Source organism: Drosophila eugracilis, unplaced genomic scaffold, assembly GCF_018153835.1.
Source record: "Drosophila eugracilis isolate 14026-0451.02 unplaced genomic scaffold, ASM1815383v1 contig_2154, whole genome shotgun sequence".
NCBI classification, from domain to species: Eukaryota; Metazoa; Arthropoda; class Insecta; order Diptera; family Drosophilidae; genus Drosophila; species Drosophila eugracilis.
The window spans coordinates 6,770,570-6,795,588 of NW_024573038.1; the positions used below are offsets into that span (position 1 = coordinate 6,770,570).

At 38.9% G+C, this 25,019-nt stretch overlaps 1 protein-coding gene across 2 annotated transcripts; it reads left to right on the forward strand.

Annotated features, from left to right (window-relative positions):
- Positions 1 to 99: 99 nt before the first annotated feature.
- LOC108114425 (dual specificity protein kinase splA) lies at positions 100 to 24,405 on the forward strand. 2 transcript variants are annotated; one of them, XM_017225412.2, is made up of 9 exons: positions 100 to 733; positions 19,915 to 20,790; positions 20,852 to 21,146; positions 21,819 to 21,929; positions 21,990 to 22,091; positions 22,159 to 22,357; positions 22,418 to 23,347; positions 23,413 to 23,514; positions 23,582 to 24,405. In XM_017225412.2, exons 2-9 carry the CDS (start codon positions 19,955 to 19,957, stop codon positions 23,764 to 23,766), a joined length of 2,760 nt encoding a protein of 919 aa, XP_017080901.1. In that variant the 5' UTR covers positions 100 to 733; positions 19,915 to 19,954; the 3' UTR covers positions 23,767 to 24,405. The 2 variants fall into 2 exon arrangements, with proteins under 2 accessions (XP_017080901.1, XP_017080902.1); XM_017225413.2 differs by having other exon boundaries at positions 21,843 to 21,929.
- Positions 24,406 to 25,019: the final 614 nt, after the last annotated feature.

Consider the following 25,019-nt stretch of genomic DNA (forward strand, 5'->3'; position numbering starts at 1 on the left):
CCGCGCGTATGTTACAGTAAAATAGCCAAATGGTCAACGATGTCTATCGATATTAATTAACGGATATCGAATAGCGTGCCAGCTCTACGGAGGAAAACAAAACAAACACTTTTTTACTTTTTCATCTCTCGGATCGTTCGGTCGTGTGCTACGCGGTCTCGTCTGTGTGAGTGAGTGTGCGTGAGTGGAGCGGCGAAAAGCACAATTAAAATTGAATCGAGTTGCAGCAAATAGTTAGTTATCAGTAAATTCGGCGGATATAATACAATATCGTATCGTTATCTATTTACAAACAAATTGAAGTGGATTAATATTAAAGCAGCACACAAGTGTATAAAGCGGTCTGTCTCTATGTGTGTTTGTGTGAGTCTCACTCTCTCTTCGAAATAGTAAACAAATTGCAAATATAGTTTACAGCGAAGCAAAAACAAAAATTTAAATAAATATATAAAACAAAATATATTGGAAAGTGCGGCTAAAAAATTTCGAAAAAAAAGCCGCAATAGCATCGGCGTCGACGTCAGCAGAGCGCGTGCTGCTAGTGTGTTGGTTAGGCGTATTATATACATACATACCAACGAATAAGTGCATATATTAAGTGTACATAAGCAGTGTATTTAGTTAAGTGAAATCCATATAGTTTTGTGCATGCGAAATTGGAAAAATCGAAAGGAGTTCCGCAGCAGCAGCGCAGCGGCAGAGGCGCCATCGAATAACGGATTTTCACACGCGGGTAAGTTTTCTTTTTTTTTCTTTCTTTTTCGTTTTCTTGCCCCAAAACAGTGCTAAAATTTTCATTACGCTAAAGAAGAAAAATTCAATATATGTATGCTCCATCTCCAATCGCTCTCTCCCGCTTCTTCTCCCCCTCTCTTTACCGTTTGCTCTCTCTCTCGCTCTGCCACTATCCAATTTAACCTCAACCGGTCTGCTGCTGCGGCGTCTCGTATGCATGTCGCCCATCTGTGTATTTGTGGACAATCGAGGTCAATGCAATAGTGGCAATTAAAAAAGTCATAGTCAATAAAACTCATGTAGGGCTGTAAACCTTTCCTATTGTACGATAAAAGACAAGAAGATAAGACTTCAATAAATTTCTTACTCTTCTTAAATCAAGCAAAATAGTAACGGATAAGTTACATATAGAATAATTATTTTAACACCATTAAACGATGAACTTGTTGCTTTTGTTTCGCCCTCGTCTGTGGGCATCTGCATAAATGGCTACTTGTGTTGGTGTTTCTGTTTGTGTGCGCTTGTCATTCGGCTCGTTAAAAATGCTCTGCCGACGTCGCAGTTGGCGTTGGCGGCTTCTTCTTTAACTCTCGCGCATTATTTCGCAAAGCTCAAAAGCCTGCTTCTTCTCCGTCTTCTTCTTGTTTTTTTTTGTTGCTGCCTTTCTTTCTTCTATATTGACAATTTTTACAGCCTTTATCTGCTGTTGTTGTTGTGACGCCATGCTTAGGCGCTTGTTTCAGCTGCTACCTTTTTTCTATTTTTTTTTTTTTGTTTTGCCGCTCGACTGGGTTGCCACGGTTTTTATTTTTGTTTTCGGAAGGGGTTGTCGCGGCTGCTGCTCGTTTTGTTCCGTTATCTATACACACATTTCTCGATTATGAATGAATTGTTGTCGGGGATTTAATTTTAACTGTGTTAATGAACTTTGTCAGTTTGCTTTTTGATTTCGTTTTTTTTATTTTTGCTAATTACCCGCACGCACTTTTTTGCGCTTTGCAACACTTGTTAATTTCTCGAATATTACCCCCCACGCACACGTACATACATACTACATCCATACAGAAATGCACTTGTTTCGTGAACTCTCTCTCCCAATCGGTTCTCTCTCTCTTTTTTTGGGTACCTTCCCCCCACTCTTTCTTTCAAACCCCGTAATACGCATTTTTCGGCAAAGTTGCATGCTCCAATATACAAACATACAAAAACCACCTTGCTGGCTGTCTCGTTCCCACACAAACGTGCACATATAAATACATATACATACGCACGCAATAAAACCCGGTTCGTCGTTAGTTTTAAACTTATTTTGGCATTCTTTATGTGCACTGCATTCTCGATGTCTCGTCGAGTTTCCCCATCCTCCATAGTTTCCTCTTTGCACTACTCTTCGTCTCGCCTCTTCTCTCGATTTTACGACCCAGACCCGCATTTCTAGCTGTTGTTGTTATAGTAGTTGCTGTAGTGTTGTTGGAATTTCAACTGTTGTTGTTTTGGGGTGCATTGTGGGAGAAACTATAATTTGAACTAGTTCACAGTGGATCAGGTCAAAATCAAAAAGTTTTAGGGGGTGTTTTAGGTGTACCATTAGGATATGGATGGAATTATTTTAAACCTAAACGATCAATCTAACCTTATTAATAGTTTATTGGGAGATTAAAATCGACCTTTAGATACTTTCATGTCGATACCAGCGAAAAGATACATTTTTTGGTAAGTTTTAGGTAAGCAACATTATCTGGTTTATAATTCTTAAAGAGACTTTGGAACTAGACATATATTGTATCTACCTAATCATAATGGTCAGATTTTTTTTAGGAAATATAAACTGATTATTATTAAATTCTTTGTCTCTATTTTACAGTTCATTAACTTAATCTAGTATTAATTTGAATCGCTTTAAATATATTAAAATAATTTTCATTCCTCCAAGTCCTCACGTTCAAGGCTGCCATAAACAAATGCCATTTCAAATCAAATGAAATAAAATTATCTGTTGGGTTGGAACTAGAATGCCCGGTTCTAGATTTATCGCTATGGATTTAGCGTTACCTTTTTCTGTTGCCGTGTCAGCTCCACACAGGTATCACTCACCCGCACACACACACACACACTTCGATTTACCTGAGTTTGCAGGTGAGTTTGACAGTGTGTGTGTTTGTGAGTTTGGGGGAGCAGCTCGATAGCCGAAATTCTCTTTTCGTCTTTTCGTGCGTTTTTGTTTGTGCAAGTGGAGCAACAAAAGTCGACAGCTTTGCAGTGCCGCCTCTCTGCCACTTCCTCCTTTCCCTTTCCCCTTTCTTAATTTTTCACCACCACCTGCCTCATTTGTTCTTGATATCGATGGCAAAAGATTATCCTAATTTGGGTTACGGGGGGTCAAGAGTTCAGGAAAAACTCCTCTGGCTTGGAAGTCATAAACAAATCAGACAGGTTTTCATAGATATTGGTAGTGTTAAAGGCAACTTCATATACTTTAATACAAATATGGGCATCGAGACTATTCAAAATATAACTTTTTTTTATTATTACAGTATGAAACATATGTTTGTATATGAACTTATGTTTAGGGTAGGTTAGTTAATAACATGCAGCTTTACTAACTAAATAAAGAGATTTTCTTTCAATACCAGTTATTCAACAGCTCTTCCAAAGTTTTCCCTATCCTATGCTGCTATTAGAGCTAACGATTTATAGATGACAACTGGAATTGGTTAGGAGACGGCATGTTTTTGGGTGTAAATGTCTGTTTTTTCGGTTGAATCTAACGCCTGCAATGCATCTGGGGCTGTTTTCTGGTGATTCCATTCTGCATTTGTGGGGGGAATCAAACATATTGCAGTTGTTTTCTATTTCGTTTGCTGCACAAGTAACCAACCCCCCTTTTTGGCTACACCCATGCAATCTCCTCTATGTACAGCTTACAACAACAAAGCATCGCAAGCCGAAATGCAGTTTAAAGCGCAACTAAAACTAAACAGAGCTTTCCACTCCAAGTGGGTGTCTCTAAAAGTGGGAGGTGGGGTTTTTGGTGCTATATATACATACATACATACATACATACGTACATATATCTGAAACAGTATGTGTTTGTGTTTGGTTTTCCATGTATGGGAGTGTGGAGTGGAGTGGATTTTATATCAAAAGTACAGTCGCTTATTTTGCAGATGTTGTTGTTGTAGTTGCTGCTGCTGTATTTCATAGTTCGTAGGTATATATGCACATATAGAGGTACATAAATTGCATGTTCATGCTTCAATAGTTGCATGCAGCGTCCGCAGCATTGTTGTTTTTGGATGGCCAGGGTAGGAGGGTGGGGATGGTAAAGGGGGTTTCTGTAGTACCTAGACCTAAGCCGATGCACCAAACTAAACCCTCTGTTGACAAGTAAAACAAAAGCCCAGCAAAAGCAACAACCAGAGAGAACAATGAATCAAAGTCTGCAAACGATTCAAGAGCGATTGTGATGGCGATTACGATAACACCGTAGTAGAGCTAGCAAAGATTTCCTCATTTATCGATAGAAAGAAATAGCATATTCTTTGTCTTTTCATGTTTACTTACAAGGTTTTGTTTAGTAATTAAATTTTTAATTCAAATTTTAACCCTGAAGCAAGACAGAGCTCAGAACTCAGTTTACAGATTCAAATTTGAGACCACTTTTCTGACTTTAAAGTTAAAAGTGAAACATTCAAAACTACTTAAGGAATGGGAAGAAAAAATCTTATATTTACATATATTAAATTTAACTTAAATAAACTGAAATACCTTTTCCGAGAACACAAACCATTATTGAAAGATCTTAAACAGATTCTTTTTACAGTAAGTCTTAGAATTTTATTGAAATCCCTGGTGGAATAAAAAAGGTCAGATGGCAAGAGCTTGTTCAGCCAAAGGAATTCGTTTATTGTTTGGATTTTTTCAAACTTTCCACCTTAACCCAACTTACCCACTCCATTTTTTCGCGTACCTCCCTTTTATTTTCTGGGAGTTTTCCTGTCTCTTTGCTTGTTTTTACTTATATATACATATATTTTTTATGGATCCCCTTTGGTGCTTTTGGGCTGAAGATGGGTGGGTGGTTTTAACTTGGCTTTGCGTGCTTCTGAAAAAATCGATTGTGCGCGGCCAAGAAGACCTCGAGACTTCAATTTAAAGCCGGAAGTGGAAATTAACTTAGTTATTAGTTAAAGGAGTTAGTTTTTCATTTCCCTATATAATTATGGTTATATTAAAAACTAAAAGTTATAAAAAACAATCACTAACTTTGCTTAAAAGTTAAATTATTGATTAAACATGAAAAGTCCGCCACAAAAAAAGGCACGTAGATAGTAAATGAAAAAGAAAAATTTACTTATTGATTTTGTAATGAGTTCCGTTATTCTGGTATTTCGAGGGGTGTTCTTTTTTTTGGGTGGAAGTTGGGGATTTTTCGTAAGCTTCCGCTTTATGTATAAAACTTTTTCGGCAGTTCTCCAGCAACAAGAACAACAATAAGAAGAAGACAACAACTATGGCAATATGAGAAGGCTGCTGCATTGGGTGGTGCGAGGGAGAAGGTGGGTGGTTTTGTGGGTGGCTGTTGGTTTTTTCCAAGTGGGTGAGGTGTGGGGGGCGCCGGGGGTAGGAAAAGAGAGGAGCCCTTGCCCCTTTCCGTTTGTTTGTGTATCGGGTGGCGTTAGTTGAAATGCAGACGTTTTGCATTGTTGTTGTGGGTGGTCCTGTTTTTGGGGGTGGCTGTGGTTGGTGCTTGGGTGGTTGCCTGGGTGGTCTGTGGCGGCGGCTCTGTGGCTGTAAAATGCCCCGAAACGGTACAGCTGTGCATGCACATGTATATAAACACTCGGCACACACACAAACATAGCCCCATACAACCAAAGAGCGAGCAAGAGAGAGGAGCATGCAAAAACAGATACATATACAAAACAGGATAAGAGGGGGCAACCATGGGAGGGGTTGAGGCTGGTCTAGGGGGCTTTCGGGAATGGCATGACAGGAGGGTCTGCTGGTCTGGTCGGTCGCCAGCTTCCTTCCTCGCATAGTTCAAGTATGCATATAATATCCGGGCTCGTCGGTACCCGAAAACGAAGGCAAAAACAACAACAAAAGCAGCAGCAGCAGCAGCAACATCAGCATCATCCGATGAACCCACCACCCTCCCCCTCTTTAACAGCCATCTATCGAAGGCCTACGCACAGCTGTGGTCGAAATTATAGCAAATGTCATCGTTCAGATTGTCAATTCTGTCAGATTTTATACAAAACCATATTTGGAAATGACCTCAGGGGTCTTTAGAGATTTGAAATCACTTTTGAAGGCGCCAAGATGTATGCTAGCTTTTCCATAACTTTATATTGATTTATTTATTTTCGAGGCAGAGTCACTAAAATTGTTTTTGCAATAAAGCATTCTCAGAATAAAAGTAACATTCAACTTCCTAGAAAATCTGCGGATGGTGATAAGACCTTAAAATATGTAAACTTAACTGTTTTACTTGTCGGATAACAAGGTTTTCGTAATTTATGGGCACGGTGTATATTCTGTGTTATTATATTTTGATATCAGCTGTATAATACAGTGGCGTAGTAGGGCGGACCAACGGGGAACCAAGGGAGCAGTTAGTGTTGTTGTTCGATGTGCTTGAGTGGATTTCCTACCTTTTTTGGGGTGGCCATCTGTGGGTACCTTGTGGAGTCGAGTGGCACAAATGTGTCGCCGCGAATGTGTGAAGCTATCCACCAACACCCTTCTCCTTTCAGTTTATCTCCATCTCTTTCTAGCCTCTGGTATCCTGGGAATAGTTGCGTAATCTATGCGATGATATGCCTACCATGCCATTGTATATCACTGAACTTCCTGCAGCAGGTCGATGCGAATATGGTTTATTCGTCGGGTTTTCGGGGTCAAGCACCCCCATATATGCAAATTTCCACAAATTGTAATGCCGAAAATCCGAATTTTGTTGATGCAACTACTACGTATGGTTTTGTATGGGTGTGCGCGCGTGTGTGTGTGTGGAACATATGAAACCTCGGACGGGAAATTAGTTTTAGCCACATAGTGACCCAGCATGCAACCCCTTCTATTCGACCATTAATATTACGCAATTTTAATGAAAATGCCAACGACGGCAATGGCAATTAGCGCAAATATCATAGGCAGTTTGTATTGGGAAGGGGGAGAGGAAGAAAGAAGGGATGGGCTTTGGGCACCTCAAAATTCAATATTCTGCAATTATTTATGAAACTGGCTTAGTTTACCCCAGGCCACCGAATATCGAACTACAAATTGAAAACGCAACTGTACCACCCACCTGCAAATGCAAAATTCGTGAGTAATCCTAAGCCGGAGGGGTTGGGAGTGGATTGGGTTTGGTTTGTGTAGCTTGGTGGGGGTGAATTTAGGGTGGAGTGGGCAGGTCGCCACTTCGATTTTGCGCGTTTGGCAATTATGTGGACATGTGTCTTGATGTTCCGCCTATGTATATCAATATATATATAGAAATATATATATATATCTACAGTTCCACTTCTATAACTCTAATCACTAGCATCTGCTATTTCGTTTCAAGGGATTTTGAGCTAGATTGACTAACTAAGAACGGATTTAATGTTTGAATTTAAAAGTTTTAAGATACCTTTAGATATGAAGTAACTTATGTAATGTAATGGTACTGGTTTTTATAAAATTTTCTATTAATAAACTTTCACAAATATATTTGTCATATTTTAAAACATATTATAGAACTTACTAATTAACTTGTATGTTTAGGAAGTTTTTGTTTTTAGAGGCTGATAAGTTTTTGATTTATAATAACATATCTTGTTGCATTTTATTGTGCAGTTTTTTCCTCCGGAAAGTTTCAGTTATAGCAAGTTCGACTGTATATATTGTGGGGATTTATATGTGTGCTGAGGTAGCGACATCTCCGCCTCACATAGCACACCCTGCCCCGTTTTTTCGGTCATAGTTTTGTGCCACCAGAAACACGCCCAAAACCAAAAACCAAAGGCAATAACAGCAATAGCAACAACAGCAACCAGAGCAGCAGCGGTTGGGTGAGGGGGTTGAACCACCCCCTTCCCCCAACCAACTCCACCTATCGGCCACCCCCACCACCCATGTTCTCGCCTCCCACCCCGCTGAAGAGTTGCCTGCATAAAATATTTCTAGATACACATTTTTGTGTTAGGGCAAAAAGCAAAAGAAGAAGCAGGCAAAAAAAAAAGTAACCCAACACACAGAGAGGCCAAAAAGGGGGAGGTGTGGGGTACGGGAGGGTTTTTAGGGGGTGGCGCGTGGGTGGCGCCATTGGGTTGTGTTGCTATGTGGGCATAACCTCCAAAGAGGCGGAGATGGCTAAAATGGGAACCCAGACGTAAAGGTTTTCCGCTCTCTTTTCCTTCCTTCCTCTTTTCCTTTTTTTTAAAGCACGTTTTAAAGGTTCGCGGAAAGTTTTGAGAACAGCAGCCGCCCACTTTTGGATTTTCCCAACCGCCTCGTTTCTGCGATTTTCTTCCCCTGCACTGGCAAACCGCATTAAGTGAAGTAACTTGTCGAATCTGTTTTCCTTCTTGTTTTTATAATGGTTTCTGTTCACTCGAGGGTTGTATTATTATCAAGGAAAACTAAGTGAAACTGGAGAGACTTTCCTGAACTTGCTACGAAGAGTTTCTTCAGACTAGTAATCCATTAGGTGGTACTATTTTTAGCTTCTAGATTTCTATGAACATATATTAAACCTCATCTTTCCATTTCGTGATGATAATTTGAATCCATTTTCGTAATTCTTTTCATTACTCATAAACATTACTTAAAACCAAATACCGTGTAAGGTTAATTAAACAGGAAATCTGTTTACAACCCTGCGAAAGCATTTATTTACATTAATCCGAATAAAATGTTTTTTCGATAAGCAGCTTATAAAAGGTTTCTAATAGCTTTGAAGAGGTTATAGGAATTTATTCAGGAACAATAAAATCAATTGTAAGGAGCGAAGGGATGCAAACATTTGGATATGTTTTGTGTAGAAAAGATAATATTCTAGTTTGTTTTTCTTAGATAATTTGAATGTTTTCTTGAAGGTTTAAAGAATATAACCTCTTTTTTTATTAAATAGCGTCATTGTTTATTTTAATATTTGTTAAATAAGTCTCAGAAAAGTAGTAATAGTATCATCGTTGAAATATAATATCCTCTAGGGTTGAAGAACAAAGAATAACCGGTATCTTTTTAGTCGTGTAGCTTAACTACGAAATACTTGTTATTCTTGTTGCTTTTTTGCGTTGTTTTCGGTGGTTGAAAATTGTTGAAAAGTGCGTGGCATTTGCAGGTTAACTAAATGGGTGGCTGTTTTGAACCCAAATGGGCTTAAGTGGGCGGGGCAGTTGAAAATACCACCCACTGTCTGCTTATGACAACCTCTTATATATACAAACCTTGGCAAATCTTTTGGGATTTAGTTAATTTTGCAATAATTATATTAAAATGAAACAAATACTTTATTTAGGATGTCAAACATTTAAGAATGTATGGCAAAAGTTTTTGTTTCTGTTGTTTAGCACATTTCGATGTCGATTTTACCTCAGTTTTTTAAATTGTTTCTCTTTCTTCTGGTTTTTGTTGTATTTTTTGTTGTTGCTTGGGCTATTTGGTGGCTCTTTAATTGCCTGATTAGCTGTCCCGATGCTTGCACACACAGCTGTACATAATGTCGGCTATATAGTATATATGGTATGTATATATACGAAAGTAGAACCCAAACGGCGGAATATATGTGTGTGCTGCGTGTGCACACAGGCAAACATTCCATGCCCATGTATATAAGGCGGCTCTCTTGACTCCTCTTACTCTCTCTCACTCTCTCAGTCTCTTTTTGTATCGGTCTGTCGCCTTCTCTCCCCGTTTCCACCTATACCTCTACCATACCCATGCCATCTCCTTCTTCTTGTTCTGCTTCTTCTTCATCCGAATCGACATCTTGGGGGCTGCTGCTGCGCTCCGGTAAATTATAATTTATGCACATCCCAATGTGGTTAACATTTTTTAATGGCCGTTCCTGAAGCACGTTTGAAGAATTTTGAAAGGCATATCATAGTCTCACAGCTACTAAATATTCATATTAATTTACACGGTATTTGTTTATAAAATACGTCAATGCGTTAGAAAACATATCTACAAAATGATCTATTAGCTTTAATGTCTTCTTCTAAAGATGTTTCTTTATTAGATACTTCATGATATATAATAACAAGATAAGATACTTTAATTCTTTCCTGTCTGTAAATACTTTAAAAATACATTATTTTCCATTTTTAAATCCATGCCACATGCCTAACCTAATTAATACTGTCTAGCATTCCAGAGGGATTTGTTTTATTAACAAACATTATTTAAAAACATATTTTATCTAATCGATCAATTGTTTTTATGAGACGCACTAAATATGCTAAAATATGTATTGTTAATAACTTCCTGTTGGGTCATAAAACATTTTAGTTTTTTGTAATTTTCGACCTGCAGTTTTTTCGCTGCTATTTAGCAGCTGTCAGCTGCTCTACCCCTCTCTTTCCGCCAAATGGTCACCCTCTCTTTCTGGCATATTCTCAGTGCCTCTCAATTTTATTTAGTTTGTGTTTGGTTTTTGTGTTTTTCTCATTCGAACATTTGCTTTTGGCCGCCTGAGGCAATTGACCGTTTAAATGACTTTTCTGTCGATTGTTTTTTGAAAATGTTTTGTTATTTGGTTGGATTTATCTTTGTACGATAAAAAGAGAGTTGCCAACATATAGGAAAGAAAGTTTATGGATGTTATAGTTATTTTCATGGTCATAAAGTTGCAGCAACATAATAATTGTTTATTGTCAACTTTAGAGGTGTTTTAAATCAAGTCTATTAAAATAACACTTAATATATAACAATAACTCTTTAATGGTTTTTCATGGAATTAGAGTAACAAAACATTCAATAAGCAATCACAAACAATAGTTAAACTGTAAATGCTCATTAAATTTCCACCTTCACAATTTTCCATTTACTTGAGTTAATACATACAAACTTAACAGAAGATAAACCGCTGCTGTAAACAGTTTTGCGAAAAACTTATATTGATTTCCTTATTTTGTGCTGATTTTCATGGTCAGCTCTTGCTGACTAATTATTTAAAAGGTATCAACGATAATTATTGTTGGCCAACAAACAAGAGGAAGAAAACCCGCCAGGCCAATTTGGTTGTTTGCTGACGATCATTTCACTCAAGAAAAAAAAATTAAACAAAAAAAACGAAGACAGACGGCTAAAAAAAAAGTGGCAAAGCTACTTTTTTGTTGTTATTTCTTTTGGTTTACCTTTTTTACCTGTTTATTTTCAAAGAGTGCCATCTCGCTCGCACGCACACCCCAGCTACTAGTACATATGTTTGTGTGTATGCTGGCCATATACAACCTATATATACATATATATATATGTGTATATATATATATAAAGAGAGCGAGAGAGAGCGCAAAACACGCGCGCGAGCTCGTTACACGTCATTAAGTGCAAAAATAAGAACAAGCGCATAAAAAAAAAAAAGAATTGTGCCGCGCATAGAAGGCAGCGACTAATACTAGTTTTAGTAGCAACCACTAGTGCCTGTATTAGTTGATGTAGTTGCAGCATCACTTAACTCGTTACCGTTATTAAGCTGCATCAAGCGATTTCTCTTTTTTGTGCAGGGTTCACCGACCTTGAAAACTATTTTACTTTGCCAAGATAAGAAAGAAAAATGCAAACTGTTTTCTGAGGGTATTCTTTACATTATTAAACTTATATCTTAATAAATAAATGTAATTTTTTCTTTGAAGAAATCAATATGGTCAATGGTTAATAATTATTGATTATTCTTTAAAATTAATTAAAAAATTGGTCGAAGGCAAATTTACAAGGTTCCTCAATAAATTTTTTAAAGTTAAATGATATTCTAATCTTATGCAAATACACAACTGTACATAACTCATATTATATAACTACCATTTCCAGTGAATAGCCTACAGTTAGCTAAGAAATATTTGTAGCAGTAGCTAAGTAACGATAGCGCAAAATGAATCTTTAGAGTTATCACAAATTGGATTAAGATGAAAGACCTGTGAATCAGCTTTAGCAAACAGTCAAATTGAAAGTATTACGTACTCTCTCAGACCCTAAATAAATACATATGCTTATATACTTGAGCCGTCCATATGTACACACATATATAAATGTATGTGTGTGCATGTAAGTGTCGCCCTGCTTATCAGCTAGAGAGCTAGAAAAAATGTTTTCTCTTTTTCCATTTTTTTTGCGCTGACATTTATTTTTATACGCCATGCATATGCACAGACAAATACTTGGACTATATATGTATGTATGTATATACATCTATATATATATATATTGAATCGTACATGGCCATGCAAACTATGCAGATCCAAAGGGTTCGATTTGCCAAATACCCAATCTTCTGAGTGGGGATATTTATTAGTATTTCGACTCGACTCTATGCCGGAAGTGACGTGGCTCAGATGTAATTATGTATGCCCCTTGGTTGGAGTACATAATCAGCAGTGGTCGCTCGATAAAGAGGGAAAGGGGTTTATTGGATGTGAACTTGATGAATGATGTCAGTGATATTTTATAGTAAGTAGGTTTTTTAGGTATACCCATCTAAGATAATATATCTGTAATTCAAAAGTATCTTATAAATTCTTGAAAATATGTATCTCAAAGATTGTCATGTGGCAACCCCCACTGTGACCGCATACATACTTTTATGAGAACCTACTCTATACACACCTTATGTGGATTGATAGGCGGGATATTACATACGAATGTACATACTATATATACCCCGCGGCTACCCTTGACAGAGTGCACAATGCAAGACTTTGGTTGGGACCTGTCACCGAGCATGCAGTTTGCAGGCGAAAAACGCGTGCTAAGATACAATTACACGCTAATAAGTGTATATAGAAAAAAACATCATTTGCATATTTACATGAGAGTTTCTATATATTATATAGGCATATTCATTTTTTTTTATTCGTGGTGGTTAGTTCAAGGCTAAAGTTTATTATTTTTATTGCATTGCCCGAACTGCTGCGCGTTGGCAGCTTTGATAAGCCTATTTATAGACTGATATTTACTTAATTATACTAATGGCAAACGAAACTGAAATCTCACCAAGAAATTGAATGAATTTCACGAATATTTTCCGTATTTTTTTATTCGCACTTATCATTGTAGTATGTCATAAAAAAGTTAAGTCTGTGTGTGTGGTGAGCGAGAGAGAAAAGTATCGGCTAACTGGTTTTTGTTATTTCTTTTTGGGCGCTGCTTTTACGCGTTACTTTTCGGGGTTATTCTTAACGCTTCTTAACTTTGTCTCCCTCTCTTTCTCTCTCATTTCCATTTCCTTTCCCATGCTGCAGCATTCAATCTTTGTTTTGCCAACCAAAAGACCAAAAAAAAAGGTAAAGCACGAAAGCCTAAAAATAGCCAAAAAATGGAAAAGCAACAAAAAACAAGAGAAAAGCATAGCAACGCGTTGGTAATTTGCTTGATTAAGTGGAATTTTTCCAAAGCATTCGAAGTGCAGGCGTCAATTGCTTGGCAAGCGAAACAAAAACAAAATACAAAAACCAAAAGAAAAAACGGCAAACAAAACAAAACCAGGAAGCCGAAATGAATTAAGCACGGCTGAAATTTTAAATGTGCCAAATGCAAATGCGTAATGATGTACGCTACACAGGGTGAATTGTGAATTCTGAATTGTAATAAATAGATCGGTTGCCTTTTCGCCGTTTCTCAGCCAAACAGTCAACGGCCACCGAATGCCGTAAAATACATACTTCACACTCGAGGCTAGAAATCTAGCTGTCTTTGAAAATTACAAAAAAAAATATTATACCTTATCAAAAACATGATTTCACTATATGTTTTTGTTTAAACAATTTGTTTGTATAATATAAGAAGGTTATAATTAACATTAGAAAAAAATATTTAGATATTTACTTTAAGAATTATTGAAGTACTTGTGAATCCTAGAAACTTGACTTGTTAATCCAGGAACTTAGAAAATTATTGCTTATCCCCAATTTATTGACCCCAGGTGTAATAACACACACTCACACACACAGGCATATCCAAAAAGAGGGTGAGGGTGAGAGGAGGAAAGGGGGCGCATGGTTGGATAGACAAAAGCAGAGACGGTGACGTTGGCAGCGACGTCGGCAGAGTTGGTCGGTCGTTTGGTTTTATATACAAGTTGAACCCATTGCCTATGTGAAATGCGGGAGTGTGAGTGGAAAACATACACATTCATGGATGGGACTGCTTATGTACAACAAAAGTAACAACAACAAATAGCAAAGACGCAACGTGGAGAAGAAGAAGAGATGAGAGGTGGGCAATTGCATATTTTGCCATATACATATATATACGAATATCGAATCAAATATTTATATATAAACATGGTATATATGAATGTATATAAGCACTACCTGCGCAAATGGGCAAAATTGCAAATTGACATGATATGTAAATTGTTAAAGTTTTCATTTGTTAGTTTAATAACATCAAATACTTAAAGTAATTTTAGCTAATTTCTTAACTGTTTAAGCTTGAAGTTCATTTTAATTCAAAGGGTTGCCAACTTAAAATGTTTATCATCTGTTGGCACACAAATTTATAAGCATAAATATAAACTGTGTATATATTGTTGGATAAACATAAATATTAGCTGTTTATATTATATTTGTGCTAATTCGTTTAAAGTAGGGTTACCAACTACCTTAACTAATTGTAATTATGTTATACTTTCACCATTTGTTTCCCACATGCAAAGCTTATCTCTCTATGTACATATACGAGTATACAGAAAATATGTTGAATTTAAGTAAAAACCTCAACGTTTTTTCTGCGGGAGGCGAACAAAGCATTAAATGATGCTTTGGCATCGGCTTCATCTCTTCTTCTTCTCTTATATTTTTTACTTCTCATTCACAACAACAACAACAGTAAACAAAACCAGTTTGAAAGTCATTAATTTTTAGCTTGTCTTTGCATTGTTGCTATTGCTCCTTATGTATTGTATTTACTGTTTATTTAGTTGGCAACACTGGTCAAGAGCACGAAGAAAAAACAGCTGTTGATCACCCCCTTTAAGATTTTGTTCTGTTTTGTTCTTAACTTGCCAATTACTCAGCAGACACTTTTAAAATATGTGTATACTTAACTGATAAGCAAGAAAAATAAAACCAAATAAGAATGAAAAGAATCTGTTGGTATTTATTTTCACTATTCTTTAGATTTGTCATACAGTGCAAGCAATTAATTTGCGCCTAATGGTGTAGTTAACCCATTTAGAACTTTTGGTTTTTTCTGTAAACTCATTTGCTTGCTGCTTTGAGTAGTGCCAGTGAATTGCTCAATGTGCTGCTTATCGGTTGTTATAAATAAACGGAACGAGAAAAAAAAAACGTTGAGGTACAGTGAACGATTTGAGGGAAGTGCCATCGGGCACTTAACTTGATTACATCAAATAGGAAACTTTCAGCAAAAGCCCTTTCTAATTGTTATATGAAAGAATCGTCAACAAGCTACTAATTTCGATTAGATTAGTTTAGTTAATTATAGCACGTTTTTGGGAAATGCTTTATTTATATACATATGCAGTTATTTTAGAAGAAAAAGAGGGGGAGATAAGAATAAATATAATTTCCGAGCAATGGAAAATGTATACTTAGTTCTCTTGGATTATTCTAGATGATTATTTTGTTGGGCTAACTTATTAATTTTACTAACTGTCCTGGAGGAATAATCCCTACTTCTTTCACATTTTACCAAATACTATAAGATGAATTTCTTTGTCTAAACAGCTTTGTTTTGATGTTTGGTATTACGAATTGATATACAGATAGAGATACAGATTTCTAGAACTTTCACATATTTCGCATATCCGTGCAATTGCAAGTCCGAACTCTTTGAATGCAATTCGATAGTTCTCCATAGTTTTCGATGACATCACTTCAATGCAGTTGTCGAATTGGCCTACGTTTGGTTTTGGGTTTGGGCTAGGGATTGGAATTGAAATTGTTTGGGATTGTGTTTTGAGCACCCTTTGCACCACCCTCCCAATTCCGAATCCAAATCCCAGCATGGATGAGTAAATATGTACGAAGGTCGGTCGCCTGCCTGCCTGCCCCCCTTCCACGTACCCCCACCCCAAACCATGTACAACAAGTCGTGCTCTTTCGCCTGGTCTCGCTTGCTCTCTCGCTTTTTCTCTCAGCAGCCAAGCAGAGACGACCCCCCACTCCACTCGACTAAACCTCGTACACCCATCGCACACCCCTCTCCACGCCGCCTATGTACAATGGCAAAAGATATAAGATATGCGCATTTCTTATAATGTCGAACCGAAACGTGGCGAAATAAATATGTTTGTTTGCTAAGCTGCGTCTTGCCTTTATGATTATTTTAAAGGTTTTTATATTATTCTTGTTGTGTTTTAAATTACTTTAAGGTGTATTCAAGTCCATAGGCAGGTTTCTTAATCAACATTCATAAATTCTAAGGCGGTTTTCATAGAGATTACTCTGCAAGAGTTAATGACAAAGACCTTGGGCTCTATTGATAATAATAATAATAATTAAATGAATTGTGGCAAATACTCCATTTTATTGTTTAAAGATTTGATGATTGTTAGGGATTTCGAAATTTTTAGTTACTCAGCTATGTACATTCATACACACATATGTATATTAGAAAGTATATAAGGGAGGTTTTGTGATATGATTTTAAAGTTTTAATTATGATTCTTATAGTTCTCAATCGCGTTTTTTGAAAGAATGAATAGGTTGATTCCTTTGTACATGAAGAACATTTGGGTGTTACTAAGCAAGATAGTTTGCCATAGAACTAACTTTTGGATTAGTTCTTGGAGCCCATAACCCTAAAATATTATTGAAAGTTTAGTTAAATCTGTATCCCATTGGTTTTGATAACCAACTAATATGCAAATCATTGGGTCTGAGGTGGGGGATGTAATAGAGTGGATGGTGGATTGGGAGGAGGGGGTTGTGCTTTTGGGTGGCCAGACCCCAAAAACTGCTGCCCACTCTCCTCTTTCTCTCATTTCTCGATGTCGTCTCGCGTGTGTGCGACGTGCGCTCTCTTCTTCCATCTTACTCTCGCTCTCCCGCCTTCCTCCTCTGGCTCTCACCGATTACTCTCTCTCTGTCGCTCTCACCGCAGCCACACTCAAACACATTTCGCTTGCTTTGCTGTGTTGCTCTTCGCTTTTGTTTGTGTTGTTGTTGTTCTTGTTGCTGCTGTTGTTGCTTTTGTTGGTGCTGCTGCTGGCCGCGCTATGTACACAACTGTACTTTTGATTTAACCTTATTTCTTTTGCTTTTTTGCGTCGTCGTCGCTTGTCATTCTCTTCTAAGTTGTTTTACCCCTTCCCCCACTTTCGCATTTTTATCTCCTTCGGTCACTTTAATATAACTCTAGTAGCGCCATTGGTCACTTTGATATGGATATCTTGAAAGTAATCCCCGTGAAATCATATTAACTTGGTTTTTATGAATTTGTACCTCTTCAGGTGCCAACGACCCTTAAACTTGAACTTGAGCATGAAGTGCACTAGTTCTCAAACTGATGACCCCACAAGATCATCAAGTATTTGTATATCCCACAACCCATTGTGAACCTAAGCTGAGCAACTCACACACGCTAATTGAAGCACATTTAGCGCGCTATTAAGCACAATTATAGTCACACAAATGCCAAACGTCGCAACAAATCGATAAAGTCTGCTCTTTTTCTCAAAAGCGGTCAGGGGTTAAAGGGTAAGAGGGAGTGGTGAAAGCATAAAGAAAAGGGGGATGTTGTCGGCAAAGGAGCACTCATCACGTATTATGATCGCGAACATTAAAAAGCATCTATAAAAATTTTAAAATGTTTGCATTAATTTAATAAGAAAAAGCTGACAATCATCAGAGCACACAAACTCACACACTTTGCCAAGCAAACATACACAATCTCACGCCGTTGAATTAACTCGCATACACAGGCCAACAAATTCAGGGCACAGTGGGAAGTAGTCGTTAATAATAATCGTAAAATTCTTCAGACAATGATCCCACGATAAAACAAAACTGATGTTATTATTCATGCTATAAAAAACGTTCTTATGAATTATTCTTATCGTTAAACATGATAAAAAAAATGATTATAAGGATTTTTAAATAGTTCCCTGAAGATGCTTTTCTATTAATAACATAATTTAAGAAATAACGAGAACAATACCTGTTGACCACTGTACCATTTCCACTCGATCTTATCGTCGCCCACTATCGCGCAGCACGCTTTGCCACCTATTATCATGTACACCCCGCGAATACGACCCACTGTGCACTGATAGCGGGCAGCGCAATCTGATGACGACACAAGTGTCGAAAGTAACGAGACTCTGCCGACAGCCCCATTTTCAAGGTGGGAGGGGGAAGTAGGCAGAATGAGGAACAGCATGAGGAGGAGGGAGAAAAAAAATAATAAAAAACAAACGAGTAAGCGTGCTCATACACTCTACTTACAAACATACATACATAGTGTGCGTGTTTGTTTGTGTGCTAACTTTCAAAGCAAGTTAATTTATAGCACGTTGGGGACAACAATGCCAAGTTGTTTTATTTTTTATTTATTTCTCTTTTTTTGCCCCAGCTTTGTGTAATTATGCCATTTGATTCGCTTTTCTTCGGAAAGCGGAGATTCTTCTCGGCAAACTCGGCCAGGGTTGCCACCTGCTTTGGCTTGGCGTATTTATTTTACGATCCTACGTTTATATTTCATTTTAATTGTGACGCTTATTGCTGGTTTATCGCTGGTGTCTTGTTAAAATGATTTTTTATTGACATTTTGATATTGTTTGTGTGTGCTTTTCAAAAACCAGCAGAAACAGCAGCAAGTGAATGTTTGTTCGTATTTGTTGGGCTTTGTTGTTTTGTGGTTTGGTGCAGCTCAAGTTGCTTGAAAGGTTTATTCACCTCTCGCTCTCACGTGTCAGGTAGCTGCTGTTGTTTTTGCTGTTGTTCTTGGGCCGTGATTGTGTGCGCCCGTTTTTGCTGGTTTGGATCTTAGCTAGTTATTCTACTACTAAGTACAGTGGAGATACACTAAAAATTCTGTATATTGAAAAAAAAATTAAAACCCGTTAAACACTATATGTCCTTGAATTTCAAGTCTTAAACCGCTTTTTATGCACATTTCGGAAAAATAAATAAGTGAAAACTTGAATCTGAGAACTTGAAACGAAATCATCCTTTAAATTCTTACTAGCCAACGATGACTGTCTTACAAGTTTCTCCACCCATCAACTAGCTCTCGGTTTTCATGTAAATTTTCTTGTATCCGCAAAAACCAGCGGCTTTGTATGCGAAAATTTGTTAAATCGAAAACGTGACTTGTTTGTGGATGTAGATAAGATGTCCAAATCGAAAGAAATTTTTCGCTGTGGCGCTTTTTTCACTCACACAAATGCCCCAAATCCACTTACACTTGGATATCTGCGATCAAATCGGATTTGATTTGTGATTTAGTGCAGCTTTCTCCCCTCTTTTCTTTATTTTTCCTCGAGAAGGTATATGTATCGGTTTCCGCAACAAGGTCGCCGCCTTAATAAATTGAAATCAGGATGTCTTTATTATATCGAAACACGGTGAAAAAGGAAAGAAACGGTGCTACAGATACAGATACATTTAGGGGTTAGACAGTCGCACTTCCGCTTTCAAAGTGTCATGATGGCAAAAAGGAAAACAAAACGAGTATAAAAACTCAGAAAAGGAAACCCGAATTCAACCCTTGGCAAAACACGAATGCCACAATATCCCCTTTCCCTGCCACGCCCTCTTAACCCCTATTGAATCACTCAGCTCCTTTTTGGATGATTAAACCCACAACAACAATTTTTGAAAATATTATGCTTAAATATGGTGCTTAAAACTATCAAAACCGAATTATATTTTTTTAACTTAAATTTCCTAAAAATTTAAAAGGAAAATATATTAAAACCTAAATCAAAACTTTAATAAATATAAAGTAACAAACTCCTTAACCTCCACCACCTTAATTAATCGATTTTCTCTTCCCTGCCCTTTGCAGTTAATCAACATACAGAATCACGACGACGCGACGAGCGAAAATGGCCAAAATGGAAGTCGACGACGTGGTCGACTTGAGTTTAGGGTCCGGCCGTGACCCGGCGTTGACCATAACGCCGGCTCCATCTCCGGCGACACTAAGTAATCGGGATCTGCGAGCATTAACGGCGAACAATTCGGGTCTAACTATCACTCCATCACCATCGCCGGCGACCAACAATGGCACTAGCACCACCAGCACCACCAATAGCAGTAACATTAACTCCAACAACAGCAGCAGCAGCACCAACAATAGCAGTAACACCAATAGCTCCAGCACAAACAACAACAACAGTAACAGCATTAATGCCAGTGACGGAGTGACAGGTGCGACAAGTGGATCGATAGGTGGAGGTCAAGATGAGAATAAGGTTCAAAGGAGGGTCCTGCGACCAAGAACCGAACCCAAATCCTATGCCGAGGCACCGGACATTGTGTTATTACCTGCTCGCACTAATGGACGTCAGCAGAATGGTAATATTGATTCAGAGACGGATGACGAGGAGATGCCGCCTTATGTGCCCATCAAAGAGCTCAGTCACGCCGAGCTCAAGGAGCGTGAAAAGAGTCTAAGGAAGCTGCGACAGGATCTGCGCAATGAGGAGACCAAACTGATGCTGCTCAAGAAACTCAAGCAATCGCAGCAGGTGATGAAGGAGAACTTGGTGGTCACACCCACTAGTGTTTCACCCAACAATCCACTAGCAGCGATTCCAGCCGCCCTCACTTCGAAGGGATCGCTAAGTGTGACGCCAACGTCTGCGGTACCACTGCCCGCCCACAGCAAGGGCAGCAGGAGCAGCTTAGGCGGCAACGGCGGACCGGCAGTGAGCATCAGGTGAGGATTTCATTTGTTTTGTAGATCTTTCTTTATATTAATTTCATTTTCCAATATTTAGCGCCACCAACAGTCGAACGGGAAGCTCGAGCTCAGCGGCGGCGGCTATTGCAGCTGCAGCGGCCGCCATGAGCGGTCAACATCGCAGCAGCAGCAACTCTATACTGCCACCGCCAAGGTCATCGCTGCCCGCTGGAGCCACATTAGCTGCCGGTACCACTATCACGCCCGCCACCTCCTCATCGCACCGCTCGAGCAATTTGCCGCCGCGCACCAACCTGCCGAATCTCACCATCACACCCTCGGTGACCATCACGCCCACATCGGCGCCGCCCTCCAGTCTGAAACCACGCAATGTGAGTTATTGTAATGTAATCGTTGCCGTAAGCGCCGAGTTTTTCTCTCACCTTTTGCCCAAAAACCACCAAAAAGACACTGCAATTTACTATTTCACAGCAAACAAAGCAAACAAACATTTTAGATAAAGAAACATATTCCAAGCACTTGAAAGACACAAAAACTCACGCTCACCGTCAACACAAAACACTCGTAAAACTAACAAACTAATTAAACATATTAGGCAGAAAGAACTAATGAAAAGGGGTCTTAATTTATTTTTAAAATATTTCTATTTAGTAACTTTAAATTCTATTTTATTCTAATTCTATTTGCTTCTAAGACAATGTATTGTATGAAAAACTTTTCGATAGTTCTTGCTGCCTAACACCACACAACACAAACAAGTCCATAGAAAAACTTTCCCAACATTGCTAACTAACACTACTCACCTGTCAAATCAGCCGAAGTCAGTCTCTGTATGAGGATTTTCCAAAAAAAATGAAAAGAAAGTAAAAACCGAGGAGACTTCGTGCAAGTGGCACTAAATATTCTTTCATTTCTCGTTTTCATTTAACTTGAACTAATCTCTCGACTACTAAAAACTCAACTTTGCTCTGTATTTGTATTTGCTATCCTGTAAAAAATAAAAACAAAACCAAAAAACCCAACCAAATCGTTGAAACATGCAGCCTAATATTTCGGATAATTCGAAGGTACCTGGGACCATAAGCAATTCTGTTTCCATCACGCCGGCGTTACCACTGTCCCAATCACATCAGAATCAGCACAACGATCAGAAGGTTAGTTAATCCTTTTAATAAATATTTTTATAGATAAATAATAAATTTATTTCTTAACAGAATGACCGCTCAACGCCTAGAGAAGATGCTCAGACACCTGCTCAGAGACAGGCGGCAGCTAAAATGGCTCTTCGCAAGCAGCTGGAAAAAACGCTGCTTCAGGTGAGCGTGAAAAATCCCTTAGAAAATATGGAAATTTTGGTTTTATACTTGGTTTGGTCTTTGACAGATTCCCCCACCCAAGCCACCACCGCCAGAGATGCACTTTATCCCCAATCCCAGCAACACGGACTTCGTATATCTTCTTGGTTTGGAAACTGTTGTGGATTATCTGACCGTCAACAAGAAGGCCAATGCTGTGGCAGCTCCATTCCGTTGTGCCCAGTGCAAGATTGATTTTACGCCCGTGTGGAAGTGGGAGAAGCAAAGTATGTATAACCTCATAAGTAATAGAAAGCATAGAATCTAACAATCTATACTTCCTACAGCCAACAAAGATCCCAAGGTGATTTGCGAGCAGTGTGTAACCTCGAATGTGAAGAAGGCCCTCAAGGCAGAGCACACCAACCGACTGAAACAAGCGTTTGTTAAGGCGTTGCAGCAGGAGCAGGAAATTGAGCAGCGTCTGGCCAGTCAGAGCAGTCCCTCGCCAGTGGACACCCATGGATCGAGTGGAAATTCTTTATCCGTTTCTGCGGTATCCAGCAACTCCTCATCGTCGCATATGCAAAGGGAACGAGAACAGCTGCAGGCGACGCATGCCTCGGCGGCTGCTGCCCTGGTCAATTTGCCGCCGTCGGTGACCGTGATACCCACCAAATGTCAGACGCCAACACCAGCGCCACCGCGTCCAACGCCACCACCACCCCAAAGTCAAGCTACACCACCACCGTCGTCGGGAGGATCGCGATCCTCACGAGCGGCTGCCACCGCCGCTGCAGCCGCTATTGCCGCCCAGCAGGCGGGTATCCTTAGTCCAGGACCGTCAGCAGCGCATCACCATGAGGCGGCCACCTCCTCACGATCCTCTCGCAACGATCGACTCGATCATCACCATCAATCGCAACAGCAACAGCAAAGGGATCAACGGGACAGGGATCAGCAGCGGGATCAGCAGACGCAACAGCAGCAGGCGGCCCAGAGCTATGACAAGTACTCGGCGGCCACGCTGGCGGCGGCTGCTCATTTGAGTGCCCTTGGCGGCATGGGTGGTTTGAATATCAATAGCCTGGCCAGTCTGGGTAATCTTGGCAATCTGGGTAACCTTAGCCAGCTGGGCAATCTGGCTGCTCTGGGAGGATTGGGTAACTTTGGAGGAGCCTCAACGGGGTCGTCTAATCCGGCGGCAGGGTTGAGCGGTTCCTCACCAGCAGCCACGGCGGCCGCCATGCAGGCTTTCCAGCAGCAGCTCTTTAGAGGTGGGTTTCGGTTTTAATCCGAAATTTTGTTTCTTTATAACTAATCTTTAATATTTTACTTTTAGCTTTGGGACAAGGACTTGGAGGCAATCCTCAGCATATGATGCAGTTCGCTCCGCTTCTGTACTCTTACCAGATGGCCATGGCGCAGGCGGCACAAGTGGCCGGTAAGTTGGGAATAAGAGATTAAGACAACGATTATGATTACTGATTGAAAATATCATTTTGTTACAGCCTTCAACAATAACAACAAGAAGAGCAGCTCGTCATCCGGATCGTCAAAGAATTCAAGCAGCGGCAATAGCATGGCAGAAGTTCAGCGGGCGGCGGAGCTGCAGCGTCAATATCTATTGGAGATGATTCCGCCCCAGCAGCAAAGCGGGGCCAGCGGCAGTCGCCAGAACAACTGGAAGGCCTAAAAGGCCGCCACTAACAATAAATTACAATTAACATCAACATCGTAAACAAACAGCAGAAGCAGCAGCAGCAGCAGTAACAACTATTTTTATGGTTTTCTTGATTAGGTAATTTTATAATTTAAACAAAACGGAAGAAAGAAAAAAACACACAAAACCAATTAATAAGAAAACAACATCAAATATACACGTAAATATTAATTATGCTACTTGTAAACAATAATTATACATAATTATACAAAACGAAAAGCCGATCTAAGCATAATTGTTAGTAGTTTCCTCTTTTTTGTTAACACTGCATTACATTTTTAAAATTAATTTGCCAGCCAGAATGAATAGCAGCCGATAAATGAATGCAAAACTTTAAAACGCTCCTAGTAATTGAATATTAAATATGAATAATATTGAATCCTAGCCAGTAAGAAGAATTGCCCCGTTTTTCTAGGGGCGCACACACAAACCACACAAACACACACACACACACCATTTACAACATCCTCGCCACACCCCCTTTTTGTAATTGTTACCCATTTTTTGGGAGTCCCAAATAGGACAGAGCTCCCTGTTTTTGGTCTTATTCAACAGATTTTGTCGTACAATTCGTTTAGTTTTTAGCATCGTGAATAAATCTATAAATATAAATATTTATTTTTTTAATCAATTTTAAGCATATGCATAGTATTAGTTGTAAACAAATTTTTAGGATATAATAAATTACAACAGAAAACAATTACATAAAACAAATCTTGCATTGCCAGACAGACACACACCGAGAATACACATAATCCACGTTTCATCATCGCTCATATATCATAATCATTTCCGATATCAAATCCTCCACATGCCTTATATCCATGTTACAGCTCCGATACGAAGTTAGTACTGTTATTTAGTTGTGACCGCAAGGGATCCAGCAACCATACAATATAATACCACGATCCTCTCTAAGGACTGTTTGATTTTGTTCCAATTCAAATGCAAACATACATCGAAAACTAAAAGCAAACAGAATATAACAAACGGTATAATAATTTGTACATATATATATGACAGATGAGAATATTCATCTTCGGTAAACCGAAATTTATATACTCTTCCCATTAGAACAGAAAAGAACTTCAGGTTTTCGATCCTCCATTGAAAGCGATATCTTCCCAAAAACCATTGGGAAGACGAGCAGACATGAATATATACAGTGGCTCCAAGCTTATTTCGTGCAAGAAAAAATCGAATTTTTAATTTGATACTGCTACTAA